Below are 21,358 nucleotides of genomic sequence, written 5' to 3'. Positions count from 1 at the left end.
TAAATTCTAGCAAGTTCATACCCATGGCCCAATTTCCTTGGCTACCCAAATGGACCGAAGTATAGGAAGTTTGGGTTGTCCTGTCATATCTAATCAGGGATGTGCTATTGAATTTGGGAATTTATATAGGCGCAATAAAAAAATTACTAAACCTAACGGAGACTATAGGCACCGCGCATGCAACAATTAAGTTGTTTCCCATGGCAATGTATGAAGATGCCACTTTTCTAAGGCCAGCGCTTTGGGGAAAGCTAAATAGTTTCCGGGGTGTGAAGTTTTTGGTGGAAACAAAAAAAAAAATTAGATTTTTTTATTTCCCCCAAACAACCAAATCCTTTTCAGCTTCTTCTTCCTTTCTCCGGCGACTCCACCATCTCCGACGACTACACCATTTCCGACGAACTCTTTTTTTTTTTTTCTCCATCTCCGGCGAAGGGGCTCCTCCCCTTCGCCGGAGGTCTGGTTTAAAGAACAAACCAGATCTCGTCTGGTTTGTTCTTCAACCAGACGAGCTCGGGCGAAGGGGCTCCTCCCCTTCGTCGGAGACATTCAGAAGAAAAAGAGGGAGAAGAGAGAGAAGAAAGAGAAAGAGAAGAAAGAGAAAGAGAAGAGAGAGAAGATGATGAAGTCGCCGGCAACATCCGGCCGACGACTTTTTTTCCGGCGACATTAAAGGAGTGTTTGGTTTAACTTTTTTTGTTTTCCACCGTCTTCCCCGGAAACTTAATGTTTTCCCCAAAACAGTGGCCTTTTCTAATATCTAGTAGGATTCCCCTCCTCCGAGCATCACAAATAAGTTAAATTGCCTACAATTGCTTAACCAGTTGGTCTGGAGCATCTTCTCAAAAATTTGGAGGTCACAAATTCGATTCTCGTTGGATGTAGCATCCATCATTCAATGACTTGTACGAAGGATATAAATAAAATAAAGGTAAGAACGAGTTTTCATGTCTGGAATGGCCTTAAGGGTTTTTACATGGTAGGTGAAATCTATATAAATAATATAAAAAAAAAGTTGTATGACAAAACCACCCTAATGTCAAATTAAACTTATCATTTTTTTCCTTATTTCTTGCATTTTGTCGTCATCTTCAATATTCTTCCTCGTTTTCTTTTACACCCATAATATATTCCCCACCATGTAATACTTTTTTTATAACGAAATCTGAAGTTTTAGGAGTGCTTCACTCGAGGTAGAACAAAGCTCAAGGTGCCCTAATTATTTCTGCAATACCTCCTTATCATGGTTTTTCAAATGAACCAGAGCTTAATTGCAGGGTTAACTCAAATTTACCTTTTTGTTTTCTTTTAAGCCAGTGCAGGGTTCAAGGCGCTTATGAGACCCACGTCGACCTCTATACAATCTCTTTGGCAGCATTTTGGCACATGCTTCCGGGTCAACACGTTGACTTCCGACGAATCAAAGTTGATCAACATTTGACTCATCAAAAAATACATGAAAACATTAACCTTATATTCCAAGTTAAAAACACTTGAAACACGTTCAATTAGTGAAGAAAAGCAAATTTTGACTTGTTAAAAGTAGAAATTTTTTTTATAACTTATCGTATAGTAGAAAAACCCATTTATTTAAACTTTATCCTTAAATATTAAATTTTAAGGAAAAATTATAAAATATACTACGTAATTTTTGTTTTAATTTAGAAATCTTAATATCGATACAATCGACGAAAAAGTTAAACGTTGAGTTGACAAAAATAGAAATAGTTTATGATATCGTGTTTCCTAAAGTCACATGATAAAAAGATTGACCATATATGTAGGTTATAAATTGTTTTTATACTTTTACGAGTCTACTGTTAATACAGTTCTAAAGTTTGTAAATAATAAACTTGATATTTTAAACATTTATCTAGCTTGCCTACGTCAGAAAATGTTACATTTTTCGTCTGATAAAGTAGGAAATCTTACATTTAATAATGATTTATTAGCCAAATATCAATTGTTTTATTTTATTTTACTGTATTTTCTATGAGAAATTATATTCATCCCTCCATTTTTGTCCCTCCCCTAGCCCTCCGCTGATATGACGACATATCACTTGAGTGTAAGCAATTGGAGAGAGAATGGTGAGAAAATACACTCCAGTGATATGTCGTCACATCAGTGGAGGGCTGGGGGAAGGACCAAAATGGAGGGATTAATAAATTTTTTTATTTTCTATCACACCATCACCACCACAACCTTAACCATCCTCTTTCTACGGTTGGTGCCATCACACGATCAACACCACCACTACCAAATACTACCCCTGACAACATTATTGCACCACCACCTCACCGGTCTACCCCCGACGGGACAAAGGGACTAAATATAAGGAAAACTTGAAAAAAAAACAATTTTTATAAGGGCGCGTTTGTGGGGAAAAGTAAGTATACCTCCTAAGTCAATGTTAGATTAACTAATAATGATGTGTTTGTATGACGGAATCATGAATCCGCCGATTCATGAGGCCAAGTAATTTTTTTTTGTTTGTTTGACAACTACTAAGAATCCTAGGATTTATATTATTTGAGTATTTTCAAATGCTTATTTAAAAAAATTATTGAAGAAACCATGTTCTCGAACCTCGTTTTTCAAAACTGTTTCTTTTTTCAAATATCGTTTCATTCGATAACTCTCCGTTTTTTTCACAATTTTTTTTTTCAAGAACCGTTTTCCAAATTTTTTTTTCAAAAATATTTATTTCGAGGGAAAAAACTGTTTTTTTTCCCGAAATTATTTTTTCGAAAACATTTTTTTGGTAACCGAGATTTCCTGAAAACTTTTTCCAAGAAAATTGCTTTTTTTTTTCGAAAACCGTTTTTTCCTAGGAAATATTTTTTCGGGAGAAACGGTCTTCATGGAGCACAAAAAGTTTTTAGAAAATTTCAGTTATCGAAAAAACAGTTTCGAGTAAGGAAAAAATTCGAGAAAAAAAAGATTTTTCAGTAAAAAAATGAGTTTGAAGAAAAACAGTTTTCAAGGAAAAGTCAGGTTTCGGAAAAAAGTTAGTTGGGTAAGAATCGGTTTTCGAGAGAAAACGATTGTCGGAGAAATCGGGTTCTGGGAAAAAAGCGATTTTAGGAAAAAATGATTTTAGGAAAAAACAGTTTTTGGAAAAAAAACATATTTTTAAAATAATTATTTTGTAGAAAGAAATATTTTTTTTTGTTGATTTTAAGTTTGAAAACTAGGTTTATTAAATCTAAAATCCTAACAAATCTTAGGGGGTAGGGTGAAATTTTGGTCCAATACAAATTTTGGACTTAAGAATCTTTAAGATTCAAGAGGTTTAGATTTTTAGTAGCCAAATAAACAAAGGATTCTTGATTCATACCAAATCCCACTTTTAGTAGGAATCCTGCAACAAAAGTTCAATGAAGTGAGTTTTTGAGGTAAAAATAATTGTCTACTAAATCAATCTTGATTAACTTTCCTTTTTTTTTTTGAAATAACTTAATATCTATATAATAAAACAAGGCCAGCGCTTTGGGGAAAGCTAAAAAGTTTCCGGGGTGTGAAGACTTGGTCAAAAATTGGTCAAATTTGTTTGACAATTTTATTTAGGGGAAAGCAAAATAGCTTCTCCACCTCACCTCTCTCTCTCTCCACCTCACTTCTCTCTCTCCACCTCACCTCTATCTTCTCCGATTAGGTCGCCGGCCGGAAAATTTTCCGGCCGGCGACCATTAAAAAAAAAAAGAATTTTTTTTTTTTTCACTCTCTCTCTCTCTAGAAACTCCGGCGAAGGGGTTTCCCTTCGCCGGAGTTCCGGTCTGTTGAAGAACAGACCGGAACTGGTCTGTTCTTCAACAGACCAGATCTGGCCTGTTGAAGAACAGACCAGATCGGTCTGTTCTTCAACAGACCGGAAGTGGTCTGTTGAAGAACAGACCAGTCCGGTCTGTTCTTCAACAGATCCGGCCTGTTGAAGACCGGATCTGTTGAAGAACAGACCGGACTGGTCTGTTCTTCAACAGACCACTTCCGGTCTGTTGAAGAACAGACCGATCTGGTCTGTTCTTCAACAGACCCGATCTGGTCTGTTGAAGAACAGACCAGTTCCGGTCTGTTCTTCAACAGACCGGGACTCCGGCGAAGGGAAACCCCTTCGCCGGAGTTTAGAGAGAGAGAGAGAGTGAATTTTTTTTTTTTTTTTTTTTAATGGTCGCCGGCCGGAAAATTTTCCGGCCGGCGACCAAATCGGAGAAGACAAAGAGGTGAGGTGGAGAAAGACTGAGGTGAGGTGGAGATAGGGTGAGGTGAGGTGGAGATAGATTGAGGTGAGGTGGAGTGTTTTTTTTTATTTCCCCTTAAAATTTATTGCCCCGGAAAATCTCTAAAATTATACATATTCCCTTTAAAATTTCACACCCCGGAAACTATTTAGCTTTCCCCAAAGCGCTGGCCTAAAACAAAAAGGCGGCTGACTGGGACAAACACCCTTTTTTAATAAAGGATATTGTCTAGAAGTCCTTCTGAAAATTTAAAATATAGTCCTTCGTAGAGATAAAGTTACCTATTTAAAAAAATATTAACCGTATCCTTCTTAGAAATAAAATAATTAATTTAAAAAAAAAAGAAAATAAATAAATTTTAAGAGTTAAAAAAGAAATTAAAATCTCTCTCTCTCTCTCAATAAAATAATAACTAATTTAAGGAAAATGAAACAAAAAAAAATAATACAAAAAAATGAGGATACCCAGAGTATAACAATAAAATTTCGTCACATTTGATTGATACAACTGTCCGTGGCCTAGTGTCACGGCCTTTTTGTCCCGTTAGGTCGACCCGGCATATTAGCTCAAAGACACGGGCCGATAGTGCGGAATATCAAATCCTAACGTGCCGTGCGGCGTCATGTACTCCCTCCTAGTACATAACCAGCCTTCCCGAACATATTCGGAGCATCTCGACTATCAAGTCATCTTGGTTTCCAACCAATATCGTGGCATGACACCAACGTGTCCCAACTTACGAGCATAGCTCGAGCCGTCCCGTATAACGCTTCCTTGAGTCATAGACTCTCGCCCACTATAAAGGATACCAACATATGTGCGGAGCACACCAATTCGCATATGCGGATCTTGCCATCTAATCTCAAGCATCCGGCACCTTATCATCTCGGCTTACCATCCGGACATTGGGCATAGGAGCATCCATCTATAATAAGCTACCTCATGCCCAACATAGCAGATCAAGGCTTGGCCTCTTGAACAGCTCAATCCTCCTTATGGAATATGCTAGCACGACGCACGCCTCGCCATGGCATGAGAACATGTAACACGACTTCCAAAGGAACCCGCAGTAACCTATCTCTAGGTACTGTCCCGAGTCATTTCCTATGACAAGGGAACCCGTGCAATATGCTTCTTCAACATACGCTAGGCCGGCCTCATGGGTGCGCCATGAGGATGCTCACTTTCGTGCATACCATGCTAAGATGGGCGAGCTCCCATCCACGAGGTCTTGGCATATGCTGGATGCATATGAGGAAGGGAGACCACCCCCTCCTATAGTAGCAAAGTTCTTGTTTAGCCTATTTCCACAAGGAAACATCAATCTTTCAACCAAGCATACTCGCTCTTGGCAATACATGAATGCACCTCCGTGCATGGCCCAAGAAGCTTCTGGCCCCCAACAACCTCGTCTTTGGCCCTCCGGCCTATGTGCTCGTGCGTGCTCTCCTAGCACTCGTCACTCCATATGCATGTTCAAGATATATGGACGTGACACTAGGACACGGGAACCCTAGTTAAGTAACAAATCAGAGTATATTACAATAGATATTGACAATAAGTTTCAAAATATATTTCCAAAATCTCTTCCTTTGAGATTTCCTTGTCCACTTGGCCAACTTGTCAGTTTATTTGTTTTAATATCTGACGATTTAGTTGAATTGTATGTTCGTGATTTTTCTGGATAGTTCCTTGATTTCCTTTATGCGAACTGTCGACTGGCATTATATTGTGTTTTGTTGATTTTGGAGGTGTTTTATAAGACTTTGATTATCACTTTCTATAATTATGTGTGCGTAGTTGTGTTCCGCTACCCGTCTAATTCTCGATTAAATGACCTTAGCTTCATTTTCTTCGCTGCTGTGCGTATGAAGAAGTTCTACTTTTGCTTCGATGAATTGAGCTCGCTTATACCATGAATAATCAAACTTATTCCAATAGTATTTTGCATGTAAATAAAAGAGGCAATTAAATCAATCTTGATTAACTAAGTCTTTCATGTCGGAGAGACTTTTTGTCATGCCCCCTAGCCCCAATCAATCCACCTTCTAATTCTAATTCTACACATTCTAATTCTAATTCTAATTCTACAGAGTCCTATCAGTAGTTTCTTTATTAAGCTGTAATCACGGGGAACAAAAAAGTATAAGCAACTTACTAACCTACCATGTTAAATTGCTTGCAAGAAAAATCCAATACTAAAGATGAGATTAAAATGATCAAAGTAGATATCAATGGGCATAAAAGTCTAAATACAGTATAACACAATAGTACGTGAAGTACTAAAGTAAAAAACAACTCACTTCAGAATAAAGTGAAAGAGAATCCAAAGAGTTCAATACGTGGGCCAGCCGTGTGTGGGACTCTAAAGTCTAGACCCACTGATCTCATTCTCATCTCTCTCTCTCTCTCTAGAATTCAAAGTTGTAAAGGGGATTTGTAGAGAGAGAGAAAGTCACACAAGCTGTCGAGAAAAAGAAGAGGAAGAAGAATTCTTTCTCTCTCTATCTCTCTCTTTCTCTCTCTATATCTATAGTTGATGGAAATGTTACACCTTTCGTCGTCGGAAATCTGACACTCCAACTCTTGTTTTACTTTTTTCGAGGGTTTTCTGTTTCTTTACCGGGGAAGGGTGGAGTGGATTGACTGAAGGTTACTTTTTATTGTTTGATTATTGTTGATAAGATCGAATAATCCGGTAATGTCGACGCCAACTCCCGGAGCTTCTCCGGCTCCGGTATCACCACCGTCGCCACCAGCATCAGCGCCGCCGCCTACTACTACGCCACCTCCTATTGCATCTACACCTCCTCCGACAACGCCGGTTATTCCTCCTACTGCATCTTCTTCTCCTCCACCACCACCACCGATAACACCAATTGCTTCTCCTACTCCTCCGTCTACCATACCTCCGAAAACTTCTCCATCACCACCTGATGCACCAGCAATTTCTCCACCTGCTCCGACAACTCCATCAGATTCACCACCGTCTCCACCGGCAACATCGAAACCTCCGCCGTCTCCACCGGCAAATTCGAAACCTCCGCCGTCTCCACCGGCAAATTCGAAACCTCCGCCGCCATCGCCGCCTGGAACAACTCCTACGCCGACTACTCCAACTCCAGGATCTAAAGGGAGTCCTTCACCACCTCTGCCACCATCAACTGGAAAATCGCCGCCGCATAATCCTTCATCTTCGACTCCTCCTCCGCCAAGTTCATCATCAGGAGTATCGACGGGACTTGTTATTGGAGTTGCGATTGGGGGTGTTATGATGCTTGTTTTTCTTAGTTTACTGTTTGTTTGCTGCAAGAAGAAGAGGAAGAGGAGAGATAATGGACCAATGGGTTACTATGGATCACCTCCTACTGGCCCTAAAGGTAGTATTTTTATGCCAATTTTCGTTTCCAATATCAATTTTGATGAATCAAAACTTGAAAATTTCTCATTGGTCTGTCTTTATTTCGATTAATTTTTCATTGATTTCATGAAAAAGATTCAATTTTGATCATAAAAAATCATGAATTTGAAGTCTTGGTTGGACTTGCCTACATTTTCTGGGGTGCAAAAGTTTGGGTTATATCTCTAATTATGGGAATTGCTCATCAAGTGTTTGATGAATTTCCCAAGCTTGGTATTTTCATGTGTATTAGTACCTATATGAATAAGATTTCAGAGGAAATGTGTGCTAAATATCTTATGTTAGCACTACTATGGTGATCCAAACTTCACAAGTACTAGATTTCTTCGTCTATTAATAAAAATTCCGAAGCTTATATGAAGAAAATTGGAATGAATTGAATAATTAGGTTATGCATCAAATTATCTACTTGTTGTGTCAATTCATGGTTGTTTCTGTTCTCGAAATCATCTAATTCATTTTTCCCCAGGCAACTCGCATGGTGCTCCACCTCAGCAATGGCTGTATGATTCTACTCCCCCACCGGCTGAACATTTTGTTTCGGTTCCTTCAAACCTCACCCCACAACCAGGTACTGGATCAAGACTACCTCAATCAACAAGCAGTAGTATAGAACCGCCGCCACGACCACCGCCGCCGCCGCCATTCATGAGCAGCGGAACAACTGGTTCAAGTTACTCTGATTATGACCATAGTCCGCGGCCACCACCTCCTCCCGCCATTTCTTTGGGTTTCTCGAAAAGCACATTTACGTATGAAGAGTTAATGAGAGCAACAGATGGTTTTTCAGAAGCGAATCTTTTAGGTCAAGGTGGTTTTGGGTATGTTCATAAAGGGGTCCTTCCAAATGGGAAGGAAGTTGCAGTTAAGCAACTGAAAGTTGGAAGTGGCCAGGGAGAACGTGAATTCCAAGCCGAGGTTGAGATTATTAGCCGTGTTCATCATAAACATCTTGTTTCATTGGTTGGATATTGCAGTACTGGAACTCAGAGGATGCTTGTTTATGAATTTGTTCCTAACAATACCTTGGAGTTCCACCTACATGGTAAATCCTTATTCAATTGTATTAGTTTCCAATGCTAATAGTATTCGAATTATCTGCCAAAATATGCTAAAAGGAACTTGATTTTTATATATTCACTTCCCGGTAATTGTGATGTCTTCACGATCGCTCTCCGAGAAAGTACCAGAATTGGTTATCTTTTTACGCATTCAGGTTCCAGTTACGAATATATGACTGAGAAAAAAATTTCCTGCAGGAAAAGGTCGACCAGTTATGGACTGGGCCACCAGACATAGAATTGCTCTTGGATCTGCTAAAGGACTCGCATATCTACATGAGGATTGTGAGTTCTATTTCTAATTTCTTTTTTTCTTTACACCTTTGTATTAGTAACATTCATAGATTATGTTGGTTATATAAACAAATTCACTGTGTAGGCCATCCTAAAATTATTCATCGCGACATCAAGGCATCTAATATACTTATCGATATGAAATTTGAGGCCAAGGTAGGAGCGATATCTTGGACTCTTTTGTTGTTAATGAATATAAAAAAGAGGTGCACTTCATTCATAACGTCGAAAGTGACTGGGTTTTAATTACTTATTGAACTTGATTTCAATTTTAGGTGGCAGATTTTGGACTTGCAAAATTTTCTTCTGATACCAATACCCATGTCTCCACACGAGTAATGGGAACTTTCGGGTAAGTCCACTTCCAGTAGCGGTTAGTGTTATAACACATCGATATGTCATGTCTTTAGTTTCGGTTAACCTAAAAATGTTTTCCTCTATGGAGAAGTAGTTAACTTGGCAACCCGAATTATTTGTATTTGGTATTTTGGTTGCAAGTTTGTTTTACATAGTAATTTTCTACCATTCTCAGGTATCTAGCTCCAGAATATGCAGCGAGTGGAAAACTCACTGAAAAATCAGATGTTTTCTCCTTCGGGGTAATGCTTTTGGAGTTAATTACTGGTCGTCGACCCGTTGATACGACTGATGCTTACATGGATGACAGCTTGGTAGACTGGGTCTGTAATCTCAACCATTAACTTATGTGTCAAACTGATAGAGCCATCTCTCTCTCTCTCTCTCTTTCTCTCTCCCTCTCTCTGTCTATCTCTGCACATATATATACATGATTCACATGTCCAATGGTAAGGTGAATTTGATACTAACAGTTTAACTCTGAACAGGCAAGGCCCTTGCTATTACGAGCTCAGGAGACGGGTAACTATAATGATCTCATAGATCCGAAGATGCACTATTATAACCCCCAGGAGATGGCACGTATGGTTGACTGTGCCGCCGCTTCTGTGCGTCATTCCTCTAGACGGCGTCCACAAATGAGTCAGGTAACTCATTCATCACTCACAGAAATATTTTGTTATCTTCAGCAAACTCAAAAACAATAAAGAAAGTTCCAATTCAAAAGATCTTTCAAGAACCAAGTTTCACTTCTTTCGTTCAATAACCAAAATGGACAGACCATTAGTAGTATATTTGGTTGTACCTTAGCTCAAAGTGACTGACCCATCAGTAGGCTAACACGGGTTTATTGGGTCGGTTTTTTTCTTCCCAATCTAGTTCTCCCTGGTCAATCTGCCAAAAGTATCCTGTATATAATCCCACTCGCATTCTATAAGAATTCCTGTTTCCGCTTATTTAGACCAAGTTTGTTTTCACAATTTGTTGAATTACATTTGATACTGTGCCATCTAACAAGTACTTATTTCTTAAACCGAAGCAGATAGTCCGAGCCTTGGAAGGAGATGGTTCTCTTTCCGATCTGAATGAAGGAATCAGACCTGGACATAGCACCGTGTATAATTCTCATGGAAGCTCAGATTATGACACATTCCAGTATAACGAAGATATGAAGAAATTCAGAAAAATTGCATTGACCAGTGACGAGTATGGAGGCAGCGAATATAGTGGAGTACAAACTAGTGAGTACGGTCTTAATCCGTCTGGCTCAAGTGACGAAGGTCAAAACACCCGCGAAATGCAGCAACCAGGGAAGAAGAGAAACGACGGTCAAGGTTTTAGTGGAACCTCATTCTCATAAGAAAAAAATACTAATAGGCCTACTGTTACTGAATTCTTCCTGCAATTCATTTAGCCTCTGTTAGCTACAATTTTATTGTTTCATATAAAATTTTTTTCCTTTTGCTTTTAATTGTATTTATTTGAGTAGTATTTGAAAACAAAAAAAGAAAAGTTATAGAGAGAAATACTATTTCATTCTTTTGGTTTAACTAATTCAAGGTTAGCTAAGATCTGTCATCAATTTGGTTATATGTATTGTTATAACATGTGTATTTTTTTGGCTTGTAACTTGATAAATAGGTTTCACTAGTAAAAAAGTATGAATGTGTATCTAATCAATTTAAAGGAATAGTTTGGTGTGATGTCTATTGTTTGATGTAAAACATTATCCTAATTAAAATTAAACCTAATTAAAATTACAAAAAGATTAATTACATTAAACAAAAGAAAAAAAAGAAATGGAAGATGGATTTTATCCAGCGACTAGGATCACCCCGACATGACCGTTGGGATTCCCCAACGGTCATGTTGGGGACCCTACAGTCGCCCCTAAATGTAGGGGCGACTGAAACAATCAGTTGGGGCTCCGCCTGTGCCTGGAGCAAAGGGTTGAGGCCAAAATTCTGAAATTTTGTCCTCAGCCCGACCCACACTGGAGTTACTCTAATGATAACTGATAAAATGGATCATCTAGGTATTTTCGATAAAGTATGGGGCTAGGCAAGAAGCTAGTTATAAAGTTGGGGGCTATTTCGGAAATAACCGAATGTAGTAAAATATCTTATATGTGAGTGTTCATAGCAAAAATGGTGAGTGCATGTAAAATGTCTCCTCGCTGTATATAAGCACCTTATTAGCCGAGGAAGTTAAGTTGCCACCCAATGGGCCATGGCCCAAATCCCTTCGCTGTCCAAATGGACAGATATAGGAATTTTGGGTTGTCCTATCATCTAATCAAGGATGTGCTTACACTATATAGGCGCAGCAAAAAATTACCAAGCCTAAGGGAAACTATAGGCACCGCATACAACAATAAGTTGTTTTTGGTAACTAGTTATGTTTTTCCCTCTTGCCAAAATAAAAAATTTGGATTCCCCTGGAACTAACACAAATAATATAGTTTAACCAGTTATTAATCCTTCTGCTCCAAAAACTAAGAGTCACGGTGGATGTGAAATTCATCATTTATTGATTTGTGTGAATGATATAAATAGTGTAAAGGTAGGAATGAGCGTACATGATCTAGAATGGCCTTAAGGGTCGTTATATGACATCTATGACCGATATATCTTTAATGATGGTTGTTATAGGACTATTCAATTTATGTATTTACTAGGTATGACCCGTGCCTCCGGCACGGACACTTTAATTGAGCAAATGTACGAAGGATTAGATCCATATAAGCATATGCTAGTAACGACCACACGATAAATATCTCATTGTACTTACGACCAACCGACCGACGTAGGAGAAGAATACAAAAAAAAAACAAATAGTAGCAAAATTTTTTGAAGCTCATGTCACCCGAGTGAGTGAAATTTTCATTTCCTCATCATTCATTATAGAATAGAAGCAGCATAGATTAGTTCAAGAAACCACTGCAATGCTTTTCCTTCTATGAGCTCCATAAATAGTGTTGAAAAACTCGATAGAAGTCAATATCAAAAGACTGAACTGCCTGCGATGTTTTTAATGAGTAACGGACCTCTGAAATAAAACATGTTCATTAATTATATCGAATTAATAACTCAAAGAACTGGACATCTTGACCCTTTTTAAGACGGGACCTACGTCATTTTTGTTTTACTGATGTACTGAAACTTCTACGACATTTGGAGTTTCCAGGTTTTTGGACTTCACCATTTACAGGAGTCACAGTTGTTGTTTCGGTTGTCGCCCAACACAAACATATAACCCTTGGTTACCCACTGCATAAACAAAAGAAACCCATCAATGGTTAGTAAAGTAATCAAGATTTTATAGAGCTCTAAGATAATGAAACAGGAACCAAATGAATAAGGGAAAAGCAATACATGTATATCAATTTCATAAAATTTGACCTTAAAATGTATTCTTTATCTTAGATGACTCCGTTGACAGACAGACACCTGTTGTGAATCTATTACAAGCAATCATGCACATATTATGAGGCATGCCAGACAAAGACACTTACGAAAATAAGAGAAAAGACACATGAATGAAGCGAAGCCGTTCTAAATTTGGGCGAGATAGCTTCCTCAACAGTTGCTCCTTCCAAAGCTACGATTCTTTTGATAAACACTTCAACTGAAGTGAACCCAATTTCATGCAGAAAATGGAACCGTTTGTTTAAGGTAAAGGTCATCCACATAAACCTAATTATATTGTGGATTAGTTCATAAAATACAGCATAAATTTATCTGTAGGATTGCAGGTGCCTTAAAGATCACTGTATCAATCATTTTAGGTTCTTGAGAGTATATGAAACAAAGTATATCCACGAGTGTTCAAAGCTACTTTAAGTTACTACTGAAAAACAATTCACTAATTTAGTAATTCAAAATATTTACGAAAAGAAATATAGATGGATAAAGAACACAAGGGTTTACACATGCTACACTGCTAAGAAATTCAACAACGGGTTACATGTACAACTGTTGCATTTCACTGCTAGGAAATTGAAGTAAACCGAAGTTCTAAAGTTATTATTTTCAAGTACTTATGAATTTTGAAAATTCCATTGGTTCAAAAAATGCTCAACTAAAGGTCATGGACACGTTTTAATGAAACTTTAATCACCACAAGAATCATATAACTTCTCAATTTCGACATAGTTGATTACTTCTACAGCTAGTATGGTAAATGCGGAAAAATTAGTTGTCCTAAAGGACATCTCTAAACATTGGAATAACAGGACATATTAGACGCAGTAATTAAAATATCTCGGATCACTGGAAATCCGAGTAAAGTTTGTTACTTTCTTTGCTAGATTAATGCTAATATTTTATCGCCAACATGTCTTGGAAACATAGAAAGCGGAAACTTACTAAGTTTGATTCGCTGTGTAGATGAAATAAGTTGGTATAGTCCGCTGAAACCGAAGTCTAAAACACCCAATTTTTTCTGAACTTCAGCAAATCGAACTTCTGATTCAAATATATGGGTTAGAAGAAAGAAAGGTATTGAAAAAAGTATGGGCATCAATGAAAAGAATACGAAATTAATAATACAAGACTTTAAAGACCCTAAGTAAAAGCGTTAAAACTCTTAGTTACTTCCGGTGTCTCATAAGGTAAAAAAAGAAAGAAAAAAAATGCATGAACTAAGAACAAAATTTAACATGTCAAATTTGTTTAGTACCAGTAATCAAGTAACATCATTTGACAACGAAATTGAGAAAGAACTATGAGAATTGAAGCCTAATTACCGTAGAGAAGCTTCACATTTCGCTCATAGAATATGAAAATGGAAGAGAAAGGAATCATTCACCAAATCTTGATAATGTTGAGTCTATCAAACTTTTTCTCTTTATTTTGTGTGTTTCGTCTCAGCGATCTTGATATACAAGTAATATATATATGGATATTCCCTAATCCAACAGAGATCGTAATTCAAGCAAACGACCTAAACAAAAATATCAATAAAAAAAGTGATAATCGAAGTCTAGATTCTATTGGAGTTCAAAGAATTCAAAATTTCCTTCTCACGTCCATGAGAATTGGACTCAAATAGACATTTGACTTCTAGAAAGTCATTGCCGGCAGAGAGAGAGATAGACAAAAGAGAGAGTTTTACAATCCATTCACGAAACATTATGATAATTGAATCCTAAACATTTACATTTTATCATGTGCCCTGATGATATATGACACAAATTTGGGAAATCCTATTGATTATTTACTTTCTATGAGTGGATCATATCGACATAAAATAAAAAGTATGCCTAAATGAAGAATATACTATTTTAGTAAAAGAGAACCAAATTATAACAAATAAATTAAGATGAAAGGAATATTTACTTACCCTTACATAAATCATTTTGATGCCTAAATCACATAAGATACTTGAAACCTGTACAAATTTGTGAAAACTACGTAAGAAACCACGACGATAGATAGGTTTACTGGGAAGACAAACAACAAAAGTATGTTGAAATGTATCTTCCGATATACATAACTGTAAATGACAAATGACTTCGGGCTTCAAACTTCGACATTAACTTAAAACTCTAAAGGAAATCTGAAAAATTACTAAGAAAATAATAGGTCAATAAATTTTAGGGAAGCTTCTGGAAAGCGACTAAAGAGGGGAAAAGACTTTGGTGGCCATGTTGCAATTCATCAAAGGAAAACGTCATCTATCAGATCAGTTATAATATCTTCTTCATTGATGCTGTTGTTGCTCATAGTACTTCTCTCCATTCAATCAAATTTTGTTGAACCAAATCAGGGAAGGAAACTTTGTTACCATGTTATCAGTTATATTGTCACGCACATTGAGGCTCTCACTTGCTCATATTCTCTAGCAAATCCTCGTAAAAATCCTATACAATAGACACAAAAGTGAATTCTTTAACAAAAAAAAACCTAATAAAGCTATCAACTTATTACTTGAATACAACCCTACAAGTTCAAATTTCTCTCATTGACTTCAGTAGATAAAAATAAAAAAATTGAAAGAAACAAAGAAAATAAAATAAAAGAGAAATCAAATTTTTTGATGATAATTTCACTGAAAAATATACAAAATCTAATCTAATTTGTGCTTAAGAAAATTTTATATCCCTACTTTAGCAAAACACATTGAAACCTATTTGGTAGTTATATTAGGATAAAATAGAGAGTGACACCTCATGTTTGGTCCAACAAGATTATCCCAATTTGCAATTCATCAAATATAAAGAACCCATGAAGAATTAACTAATAACCCATCAAATATAAATAGCCCATGGAGAAAAAGCAAAATTTCTGAAGAAAGGTCAGGAAATTAGGGTTTTTCTAACTTACCCTACTATGAGCAGCCATAACACAAAGCATTTCCGACATGATTCCGTGAACCTAAAACAAACCAAAAAAGTATATCTCTCACCTTAAAATTCATGTAAATGGAGAATACAATTCATACATGTAGAACAAACGTAGAAAAAAATAATAAAATCATGTAAATGGAGATTTAAATTACTTAATCAAGCGAACCAAATTGAATCCTAAACATTTACATTTTATCATGTGCCCTGATGATATATGACACAAATTTGGGAAATCCTATTGATTATTTACTTTCTATGAGTGGATCATATCGACATAAAATAAAAAGTATGCCTAAATGAAGAATATACTATTTTAGTAAAAGAGAACCAAATTATAACAAATAAATTAAGATGAAAGGAATATTTACTTACCCTTACATAAATCATTTTGATGCCTAAATCACATAAGATACTTGAAACCTGTACAAATTTGTGAAAACTACGTAAGAAACCACGACGATAGATAGGTTTACTGGGAAGACAAACAACAAAAGTATGTTGAAATGTATCTTCCGATATACATAACTGTAAATGACAAATGACTTCGGGCTTCAAACTTCGACATTAACTTAAAACTCTAAAGGAAATCTGAAAAATTACTAAGAAAATAATAGGTCAATAAATTTTAGGGAAGCTTCTGGAAAGCGACTAAAGAGGGGAAAAGACTTTGGTGGCCATGTTGCAATTCATCAAAGGAAAACGTCATCTATCAGATCAGTTATAATATCTTCTTCATTGATGCTGTTGTTGCTCATAGTACTTCTCTCCATTCAATCAAATTTTGTTGAACCAAATCAGGGAAGGAAACTTTGTTACCATGTTATCAGTTATATTGTCACGCACATTGAGGCTCTCACTTGCTCATATTCTCTAGCAAATCCTCGTAAAAATCCTATACAATAGACACAAAAGTGAATTCTTTAACAAAAAAAAACCTAATAAAGCTATCAACTTATTACTTGAATACAACCCTACAAGTTCAAATTTCTCTCATTGACTTCAGTAGATAAAAATAAAAAAATTGAAAGAAACAAAGAAAATAAAATAAAAGAGAAATCAAATTTTTTGATGATAATTTCACTGAAAAATATACAAAATCTAATCTAATTTGTGCTTAAGAAAATTTTATATCCCTACTTTAGCAAAACACATTGAAACCTATTTGGTAGTTATATTAGGATAAAATAGAGAGTGACACCTCATGTTTGGTCCAACAAGATTATCCCAATTTGCAATTCATCAAATATAAAGAACCCATGAAGAATTAACTAATAACCCATCAAATATAAATAGCCCATGGAGAAAAAGCAAAATTTCTGAAGAAAGGTCAGGAAATTAGGGTTTTTCTAACTTACCCTACTATGAGCAGCCATAACACAAAGCATTTCCGACATGATTCCGTGAACCTAAAACAAACCAAAAAAGTATATCTCTCACCTTAAAATTCATGTAAATGGAGAATACAATTCATACATGTAGAACAAACGTAGAAAAAAATAATAAAATCATGTAAATGGAGATTTAAATTACTTAATCAAGCGAACCAAATTGAATCCTAAACATTTACATTTTATCATGTGCCCTGATGATATATGACACAAATTTGGGAAATCCTATTGATTATTTACTTTCTATGAGTGGATCATATCGACATAAAATAAAAAGTATGCCTAAATGAAGAATATACTATTTTAGTAAAAGAGAACCAAATTATAACAAATAAATTAAGATGAAAGGAATATTTACTTACCCTTACATAAATCATTTTGATGCCTAAATCACATAAGATACTTGAAACCTGTACAAATTTGTGAAAACTACGTAAGAAACCACGACGATAGATAGGTTTACTGGGAAGACAAACAACAAAAGTATGTTGAAATGTATCTTCCGATATACATAACTGTAAATGACAAATGACTTCGGGCTTCAAACTTCGACATTAACTTAAAACTCTAAAGGAAATCTGAAAAATTACTAAGAAAATAATAGGTCAATAAATTTTAGGGAAGCTTCTGGAAAGCGACTAAAGAGGGAAAAAGACTTTGGTGGCCATGTTGCAATTCATCAAAGGAAAACGTCATCTATCAGATCAGTTATAATATCTTCTTCATTGATGCTGTTGTTGCTCATAGTACTTCTCTCCATTCAATCAAATTTTGTTGAACCAAATCAGGGAAGGAAACTTTGTTACCATGTTATCAGTTATATTGTCACGCACATTGAGGCTCTCACTTGCTCATATTCTCTAGCAAATCCTCGTAAAAATCCTATACAATAGACACAAAAGTGAATTATTTAACAAAAAAAACCTAATAAAGCTATCAACTTATTACTTGAATACAACCCTACAAGTTTAAATTTCTCTCATTGACTTCAGTAGATAAAAATAAAAAAATTGAAAGAAACAAAGAAAATAAAATAAAAGAGAAATCAAATTTTTTGATGATAATTTCACTGAAAAATATACAAAATCTAATCTAATTTGTGCTTAAGAAAATTTTATATCCCTACTTTAGCAAAACACATTGAAACCTATTTGGTAGTTAGATTAGGATAAAATAGAGAGTGACACCTCATGTTTGGTCCAACAAGATTATCCCAATTTGCAATTCATCAAATATAAAGAACCCATGAAGAATTAACTAATAACCCATCAAATATAAATAGCCCATGGAGAAAAAGCAAAATTTCTGAAGAAAGGTCAGGAAATTAGGGTTTTTCTAACTTACCCTACTATGAGCAGCCATAACACAAAGCATTTCCGACATGATTCCGTGAACCTAAAACAAACCAAAAAAGTATATCTCTCACCTTAAAATTCATGTAAATGGAGAATACAATTCATACATGTAGAACAAACGTAGAAAAAAATAATAAAATCATGTAAATGGAGATTTAAATTACTTAATCAAGCGACTCTGAATCTAGCTTCACCAAACATCTCACCTATAATCAAATCAAACAATGAAGTCGGTGTATTAGAAGAAAATCTTCTTTCTAAAATTCCAGAAATCTTTAAACTAAGATCAAGAGTTTAAGAAAACATATCAAATTGAAAAGACATAAATAGAAATGATCAATATATGAAGAAAAAAATGGAAAACCCAGTATCTGTACCTGGGAAATTGGAAACTACAGTATCCGCACCCGGAAAATGCTTCTATAACAATCACATACATAAATAACATGGTGAATGATTCCCTCTATTCCATTAACAAATAATGTAAGCCAAACTCAAAAATTGAAACTTGAAGGCCAATCTACCAGAAGATTAAACCAGATCAATTCACAAAATTGAACCTGATATATTAAAGATAAAAAAACTAACTTTGAAGGCAGAATGGGTTACTTGGTTGCGGATGTTCAACAAAAAATTGGAGCTCAAATTTGTAATTTACTTCATAAATTTATAACTTACTTCATAAATTTATAATTTACTTACTCGGGTTAAAGATCTTCTACAAACTCGTACTCATCTGCAAATCAAGAGAAAAAAAAATATATCAAAATCTAAATTTACCATCAATCAAATTAACAAAACCTAAATTTACCATCAATAAACTCAATGATATCTTCAAATCAGCAAAATACTGAAGAACAACAATAAAACTTAAGTTCTTTTTGGCCAAAATGTTGAAGAAACTCAATGTTATCTTCAAATTACTAACAAAATCGTTCTACAAACTGTTGAAGAACAACAATAAAACCTAAAAAAGTAACCATTACCGGAAATTTGGGGAAGAACGAAGATTTGGGGACGAAATTGAAACTCCTGAAATTCAAAAATAGAGAAAGCTTAAATTTAACCTAACAATCATAAAGAACATAATTTCCTATTTCCTAATTCATATTGTAAAACCTAGAGAGGGAAAGAGAGATAGCAGTAAGACCTGAATAAATTAGGGTTTCAATTACCAAACTTCCTCAGAGATCTGAAGAATAAATTAGGGTTTCAATTACCAGACTTCCTCAGAGATCTGAATAAATTAGGGTTTTTTCTATCAATCAATCTACCTGGCTAATAACCCGACATTATTGAAGATTGAAAATTGGGAAAAAATTGGGGAAAGATTGTTTACAGAAGAGAGGAAAGGTCCGGTCGCCATTACTATCGTTGCAGCTATCGATTTCAGTGAGAGAGAACTTGAATAGGAGATATTTTGAAGCAGGATTCATGATGGATTTGTAGTTTGTAACGTCCCAAGAAGGTACGATTTGTTATTGAAGGTTTTAAAGCCATAAATTTTGTAACCTCCCACCAGGCATGACGGAGATACTAACTCGTTTTACAGGGATAACGCGCGAAGGAACGAAGATAAGGCGCGTAAAAACCCAGATCGAAGGTTTTATTAACTTTCCCTCATTTGGTGGGTGATTAAATTAGGGTGGGTAACTGATCTAAGGGTGTAGATCTTATCAAAAAACCAACAGACGACCGGATTTGTCTTTCGGCTTGTCCCAGTCAGCACAAAACATTGTGTTTTGTTATATAGATTCACGATGTATACATCTCATATTGAATATAGTATTGACTCTTCAAGTCTGTGTGGAATTAAATTTTTTTTTATATGGCAAAACCACCCTAATGTCAAATTAAGCTTATCCTTTTTTCTTTTTATCTTGCACTTTTTTTGTCATCTTTCAATATTCTTCATCGTCTCCGCCGACTTGTTTTTCTTCTATCTTCATCATTGAGAAGATTTTGAAATCTTTTACGTGAACAAGATATTCTCCACCATATAATCTTTTTCCTTTATAATAAAATCCATAATTTCAGGAGCAGAAATAATTCAGATCCACCTATGTGCCAGACTCAAGGTAGAAAAAAGTTCTTTCATACAAAAAAATGTAGAACAAAGCTCAAGGTGCCCTGATTATTTCTTCATATCTCCTTACTATGGCTTTTTGGTTGGAGCAGAGTTTAATGGCAACGTTAACTAGGATTTACCTCTTTGTTTTCTACTAAGTCGGTGCACAGTTTAAGGTGTGAGACTCATTTCGACCTCTATACAATCTCTTTGGTTAGACCTAGACTCAGGTAGTAGAATGACGTCTCTATTGAGAGCGTGCTTGTGTGTAGGCAGGATTTTGGCACATGCGTCCGGGTCAATTAGCTACTAGTCAAAACTGTCCAACATTTGACCCGTCAAAAAGTATCATGAGACACTAATCTTTTCTATTTTAAATTAAGAACACTTGAAATATTTTTCATTAATGAGTAAATGCTAATTTTAACTTGTTAAAAGTAGAAAAATAATTTATAGTTTACCACTGAGTAGAAACACCCTTTAGTTATATCCTTAAATATTATAAATTCTAAGGACATATTATAAAATATATTTTTTGGTTTAAGTTAGAAATCTTAATATCAATGCAATGGGTGAAAAAGTTGATCGTTGATTGATAAAAATAGAGTGAGTTTACGAAGTCACATGATAGAAGGACTGATGATATATGTTGAGTTATAAATTATTTTTATACCTTTACGGGTCTACTGGTTATACAATTCTAAAGTTTGTAAATAATAATACTCGATCTTTCTGAACATTTATCTAGAGTGCCTATGTCAGAAAAAGTTATATTTTTTGTCTAATAAAGTAGAATATCTTACATTTAATGATGATTATTAGCT

At 35.5% G+C, this 21,358-nt stretch overlaps 1 protein-coding gene and 1 long non-coding RNA gene across 16 annotated transcripts; one reads left to right on the top strand and one right to left on the bottom strand.

Moving 5' to 3' along the window:
- The first annotated feature begins 6,713 nt into the window (after positions 1-6,713).
- Positions 6,714-10,956, top strand: LOC147539598 (proline-rich receptor-like protein kinase PERK15). The gene is made up of 8 exons (XM_086639498.1): positions 6,714-7,621; positions 8,132-8,707; positions 8,922-9,008; positions 9,103-9,173; positions 9,293-9,369; positions 9,550-9,697; positions 9,863-10,021; positions 10,417-10,956. The coding sequence occupies exons 1-8, from the start codon at positions 6,943-6,945 to the stop codon at positions 10,732-10,734; spliced, it is 2,115 nt and encodes a 704-aa protein (XP_086495624.1). The 5' UTR covers positions 6,714-6,942; the 3' UTR covers positions 10,735-10,956.
- Positions 10,957-12,244: 1,288 nt separating this feature from the next.
- Positions 12,245-20,023, bottom strand: LOC147539597 (uncharacterized). Of its 15 annotated transcripts, none has more exons than XR_015226258.1 (18): positions 19,617-20,023; positions 19,453-19,498; positions 19,169-19,202; positions 18,844-18,886; positions 18,631-18,672; positions 18,456-18,506; positions 17,918-17,993; positions 17,628-17,689; positions 17,474-17,521; positions 17,079-17,129; positions 16,540-16,615; positions 16,096-16,143; positions 15,701-15,751; positions 15,162-15,237; positions 14,718-14,765; positions 14,122-14,318; positions 13,742-13,840; positions 12,245-12,643 (listed from the first exon to the last, which is right to left on the bottom strand). It is a non-coding gene; the product is annotated as an uncharacterized LOC147539597 (long non-coding RNA). The 15 variants fall into 15 exon arrangements; XR_015226256.1 differs by lacking the exon at positions 17,628-17,689 and adding an exon at positions 16,250-16,311; XR_015226253.1 differs by lacking the exon at positions 17,628-17,689 and having other exon boundaries at positions 12,245-12,422; positions 12,507-12,643.
- Positions 20,024-21,358: the final 1,335 nt, after the last annotated feature.

Source organism: Eschscholzia californica, unplaced genomic scaffold (genome assembly GCF_041429995.1).
Source record: "Eschscholzia californica isolate CP2 unplaced genomic scaffold, dmEscCali1.0.p SCAF_5, whole genome shotgun sequence".
In the NCBI taxonomy this organism is placed as follows: Eukaryota; Viridiplantae; Streptophyta; class Magnoliopsida; order Ranunculales; family Papaveraceae; genus Eschscholzia; species Eschscholzia californica.
Note: the sequence above shows the minus strand (reverse complement) of the source record. Positions and strands in the feature narration are given on the sequence as shown.

What these genes read in the sequence shown, in the direction of transcription:
- LOC147539598 (XM_086639498.1), top strand. Translation starts at nt 6,943, where the DNA reads ATGTCGACGCCAACTCCCGGAGCTTCTCCGGCTCCGGTATCACCACCG. An exon ending in CGCATATCTACATGAGGATT is followed by an intron (nt 9,009 to 9,102) that starts GTGAGTTCTATT and finishes TTCACTGTGTAG; the next exon opens with GCCATCCTAAAATTATTCAT. An exon ending in GGCGTCCACAAATGAGTCAG is followed by an intron (nt 10,022 to 10,416) that starts GTAACTCATTCA and finishes AAACCGAAGCAG; the next exon opens with ATAGTCCGAGCCTTGGAAGG.